The following is a 5,824-nucleotide window of genomic DNA, read 5'->3' on the forward strand; positions in this document are numbered from 1 at the left end:
CTTTATCGAGGTTAGGCTTTGATACTTACTGGGTACCATTGTGATGTACTCATGCTACGCTTCTGCACATTTTTGTCCAGATCCAGGTATTCTGATTGTGTTGTTGAGAGTTGCGTCTGCGCGGCACGAGATTTCAAGGTATACCAGTTTGACGTTCGCAGGCCTCAGAGTCACTATCTTACTTCATTATGCTTCTGTTAAATTGTAATTCAAAGCAATATTATGTTTAGAAATTCTAGTGTGTTTTAGTAGTGCTTATGACTTTGTACTAACGGTTTTGGGAAATGTATAATTACTTGACATTTGCGGCTATGTATGTCATTTAATGGTTTCTGATAAATGATTAAATAGTTCAATTATGTTATTCAATCAGCATGTGTTAGGCTTACCTAGTCTTAGACACTAGGTGCCATCGCGACATCATACGGTGGGAAACTGGGGTCGTGACAAATATGGGTTAACAGAAATCGACTTAATATCATCAAACAATACTAGAGAATTCAATTGCAATAGATAAAGTTAAGATGTTTACACTTTTTTCAAAAAGACAACAAACGTCAACCCGGGGTTCGCCCGGTCAAACCCCGGGTCCAATTGTAGATTCTGTCCACCTATAACCTCGCGATTTCATATATGTGATTAGTTTCAAAATGCGAGTTCAAATCGACTCTCAAAACTCAATTTCTTATTTTTCAAAAACTTAGCAAAGTTTCACCAATTTCTACTTTGATTCAAATGGTTTTGATGTCAAAATCTAAGATATGTTGATGGAATATGATTAGAAATAGATTAGAATCACTTGCCCAAGGTTTGTAGGTGAAAATTCCTTCTCCAAATCGCCTCCTACTGAATCTAGGGTTCAAAAATGTGAGAATGAGTTCAAAAATCCCGTCTGCTAACTCTTTAACCAGCTGCAGATGTCACATTTGCAACACATGAGTTGCATTTGCGAACCCTCGCAATTGTGGACTAGTGATCGCGTTTGCGAACTCTGACAGGCTCAACATGCATCGCAATTGCGAACTGGGAACATCGCAAAGACGGGCAAATTGTTCGCAATTGCGAACATGACCAAATTCTGCTAGCTTCGCAAATGTGAAGGTGAGATCACATTTGCGACAACTTCCCATCACCTATCGCCTTCGCAAATGCGAGCCTGGTGTTCGCATTTGCGACACCAAAGCATCAGACATCAGTTTCTGCAAATTTTCAGTCCAAACTACTTTTGGAACGTGTCCGAAACTTATCCGAGCCATTGGGGCTCCAAACGAAACATACACACAAGTCTAACAATATCATATGAACTTGCTCGCGCGATCAAAACACAAAAATAACATCTAAAACTACGAATTGAACACTAAAACGCATGATTTTCAAAGAAATTTTCAAGAACTTCTAGAATTAAAACTAAGCGTCTGAAACCTATCAAATCAGCTCCAAACAACACCAAATTGTGCAGACAAGTTCTAAATTCCATAACGTACCTATTCCAAATCCCAATATCAAATTTCGAGCTCGATAGCTAAAATTCAACCTACAGTCAAACTTTTCAACTTTAAATTGTCAAATTTAGGCAAGTCAACTCAAATCAACCTACGGACTTCCAAAATCAATTTCGGGCATACGCCTAAGTCCGAAGTCACGATACGAAACTACCGGAGTCATAAAAATACAGTTCTTGGGTCATTTTCACAAAAGTCAAAGTTTGGTCAATAATTTCAAATTTAAACTTCTAAGTCAAGAATCAAGGGTCCAATTCAACCCAAAAGCTTCATAGAACGAAATAAATTAGCCCCGCAAGTCATAAAAGCATAAATACACATGTGTGAAGCAACAAAAAGAGGTAATGGGACGCAATTACACAAAACGAAAAATCGGGTCGTTGCGCATCATTATACATGTGTTATCTTTATATTAGACTCTGACTATCTTCTTCTGCACTTGTCACTACTTTCATCCCAAGCTTAGCTCTGTTTCTTATTGAGTATATGGTTGGTTGTAATCATACTACACTTTGCGCTTCGTGTGCAGATCCAGGTACATCTGGACGTGGTGATTGCTAAATTTGTGCTAGTACTTGTTTGGAGATTTCAAGGTAGTTGCTATGACATCCGTGGATCTTGACTCTCTTTTTTTTATTTTCTTCAGTATTGTTCTATTAATCAGACAGTTGTACTGGGGAGCTTGTTTATGTTTTGATACTTAGTAGTGCTCATGTACTCGTTGACACCGTATTTTGGGGTGGTTGTAGTAGTATTTATGTTATTTGTAGCAGATATTTACGATATTTTCACTGTTTAGTTTATTAAACAATGTTTATTCAAACGTCTAACTGCTATGCGATTGTCTTGTCTAGCAAGTGTGTTAGGCGTCATCACGACAGATTGGGATTTTTGGTCATGACAATTTTATATAAATCTCAAACACACCCAACGGAATATACAACAATCCAATAAAAAACAACTCAAAATTAGGAGAAATATTTAAAAATACATTACCACATCATAGGTTCTAGAAGTTGATATATCTACATAATCATAATGATTGTTTGCGACCTCAACTTCAGTACAAATCTTATTTTAGTATTTTGTACGTTCCTCAATACAAATTTTATTTTAATAATTATGGACCACAGGTGCCATGGGGGCTGAAAACGGAACACTCAAAGGCACCAGGGTAACACTTGGGGCCACAAGTTGCACCAATACAGTCGCTGTCAGTCTTACAACACTTAGTGTACATACAAAATCCAAGTTTTCTAGGACGACTAAAATAGAAGGGTCCTGCATACAAAAAACAAGTCTCATAATACTCATACATTTATCAAAACCATCACTAATTTGAAAATAAATGAAGATTAATGTCGAACTCACTTTTATTTGTGTGAATTCTATTGTAGTTAATTATTGGAACTTTACGAAATATAGTTTGAAAAGCTGCTAAAGTTTTTTCTTTTTAGGACATAAATTTACTTTATGAGCACCACACAAACACATACATATTTTCAGTTTTCTTGAAAAATTTTTGTATTAAGACAATAGCTGTTGTCAGACAAAAATGATCAATATTATGATTTAAAATTATAGATTCCTTTTACCTTGACTTATTCAAGATACACATCGTATAATACATTTAGAAAATTTCATTTAAAAATAGAACATGATACTAACTTAAGAAGCAAAAAGTTTAAATTCTTTGCACACGCTAAACTTTGAGGGCTAAAAACTGAAAGTTTGTCCTAATATACTTCATATATACGGATACATTAGTGCCAATTATCAATTTCTATACGCCCTATCATTAAATGATATTTATGTTTTTTGACATCTTAAATAATTACCACAAATTGATGCTTGGACTAAAAACTGATCAATTAGAACTATAAATAGAGTCACACACCATAATAACTTTATATGATCAATCAACATATGTATTAATCTTTTGAATGTAGAAAGTAGATCTTTCATGATCATGCTATTAGTATTAGGGGTGGGCATAAAATCCGAAAAATCGAATTCCGAACCGAATCGAATTAATTTGATATTTTGGTTTCAGTCTTTTCGGTATTTCGGTTTATTTCGGTACATAAATTTTGGTATTTCATTAATTCGGTATGGTATACGGTATCGGATTTTTGATATTTCGGTATTTCGGTATACCGAAATACCAAAATAATTTAGTCCGAAATACCAAAATAATTTAGTCCAAGCCCAACTTTATTTTTGTTGCTGCATAGTTGGAAACGTTGTAGATCACAACTTTTACTGTTGTCAGGTGACTTGTTTATCACCCAATATGGGCTGGGTTAATCCATTGGGAGCCCTGATATTTTCAATCAGTTTTAGTTTATTAACGGTCCATTTAGATAAAATCCGAATGATTTCTTAAAACACTTGCCTATCTTACTAAAATGAAATCTGCAATGGTATATCCAAAATGGTTATTTTTTCTTTGTGAAATGTCCCAAAGTGATGCCTAGTCTTATAGCAAAACTTGATTTTACCTTCTTTGTACAACCTTTTCCCCGTTCTATTCTAAAAATATAGAAATAGAGAGTAAATTGTGTACTGATGTCTTATTTCATACTAAGGTTTTAAATAATTATATTCTTGACTATCATGCAATAGGATATTTGGTATACATGGTGTACTGGTGTTAATGTAAATAATTTGTGACTGAATAAGCATAATTCGGATGTAACAACATAATATTCTTAAATATAGCATCTCTACTCTTTGAATTTTAAAATATTGAAATTTAATTAAACATTAAGAATATAAAATATGTAGAGAGAACATAGCTTTATTTACAAAATAGATGCATAGAAACTACTCTTGTTCTGAATTTTCTATACTTTCAATAATATTCTATAAACATGTTTTATATATCATGACCTTCACAAAAGATTCTTACTTTATTTCAGTGTTTGTATAAAAAGAATCGCAAATTAAAGTGTTTTCGTTATCAAGCTGATTGAACTGTACTATTACGGATTACCAGCCTCATTTAACCTTGTGCATGTTAAAACAATCTCAACTCATTTAGCCTTCATAAGAACCTGCTGAGTTCAGGTTGTGCCTTCGTCGAAATACTCTTGTCTAAAAACCTAATATGCAATTCTGCCAAGATCACACTTTTTGTGCCTCACGTGAAGCTTTTTGACCTTTTGTTTGGGATATCAAGTCATCGAAAGGTTTTTTTTCTGCAGATACACCAATTTATGTACCATTTTTTTAATTAAGAAACAAACAAAATTTTTGATTCTATATCAGATTGATCTTCGGTGAAATCTCAAACAACATGGATTAAATTAGTTAAGGAGTGGGGGAGACACTCAAGATTTGGTTTAAACTGAAACCGTTCCGAACCAAAATAAGAAATATCGAACCGTACCGAAATATTTTGGTACACTATTTGGTATACACAATTGATAAACCGAATACCGAACCGAAATTCTTAAATATCGAACCGAAGTACCGAATAACCATCTAATTAGTATTATGGTAGCTATTATATTAATGTCTAATTGATTAAAGACCAATTTGCTTGTTGTGTCCTATTAATGAGAAATGTATACTTAAAAGAATGTAATTAATGTAATATAGTACGGGAAAAAATAAGTTAACCAACAGGCATACCATAACGAGTCGCAACCAGTTGAACAAATTCATCAACTTTTTCGGCGTCAAGGTCTTTTGATACCGGAAGTTGTAAAACATTCAACTTAGTTGACTTGACCTCCTCATTTGCCATAAGTTGTAGAGCTGCCATATTTGTAATAAAGTTTGTGTTAATTACTTTGATATCTAAAAATAATCTCTTTTGATAGTTGAGGTTGAAGTAGGGGGGAGAAAGTAGTGAGAGTAAAATCCGAACATTTATATATAATAAAATTATACTAACCAGATGCATAAAGTAAGAAGGCTAGAACCAAACAAAACATCGTTGGAGAACTCTTTCCACCCATTATGATCAATGAAGAAAAACTACGATTATCAAAAAGAAGTTGCAACAATTGTATTGCCTTCGTGATAAATTTATAGGGAGAGTAACAAGCTTTTCTTTCCTTGTTGTAAAAGAGGGAGTAGTTAATTGAGTCGGCTAAAAATGACATTAGTATTATAAAATACAAATTATTGGTTTTGATTGGTCAAGATTAAAGTGACATTTAAACTAACATATACAAATTATTGGTTTTGATTGGTCAAGATCAAAATGACATTTCAACTAACATATACAAATTATTGGTTTTGAAAACTTTTCATGGAAAATGACATTCTTATATACCAAATATAAATAATAGGCATCTTATCTCGTCTACAAC

General features: G+C 33.4%; 1 protein-coding gene across 1 annotated transcript; it reads right to left on the minus strand.

Annotated features, from left to right (window-relative positions):
- Positions 1 to 2,453: 2,453 nt before the first annotated feature.
- LOC138899612 (uncharacterized) lies at positions 2,454 to 5,560 on the minus strand. Its single transcript, XM_070186230.1, has 3 exons — positions 5,404 to 5,560; positions 5,139 to 5,264; positions 2,454 to 2,783 (listed from the first exon to the last, which is right to left on the minus strand). The coding sequence occupies exons 1-3, from the start codon at positions 5,465 to 5,467 to the stop codon at positions 2,623 to 2,625; spliced, it is 351 nt and encodes a 116-aa protein (XP_070042331.1). The 5' UTR covers positions 5,468 to 5,560; the 3' UTR covers positions 2,454 to 2,622.
- Positions 5,561 to 5,824: the final 264 nt, after the last annotated feature.

Source organism: Nicotiana tomentosiformis, chromosome 9, assembly GCF_000390325.3.
Source record: "Nicotiana tomentosiformis chromosome 9, ASM39032v3, whole genome shotgun sequence".
NCBI classification, from domain to species: Eukaryota; Viridiplantae; Streptophyta; class Magnoliopsida; order Solanales; family Solanaceae; genus Nicotiana; species Nicotiana tomentosiformis.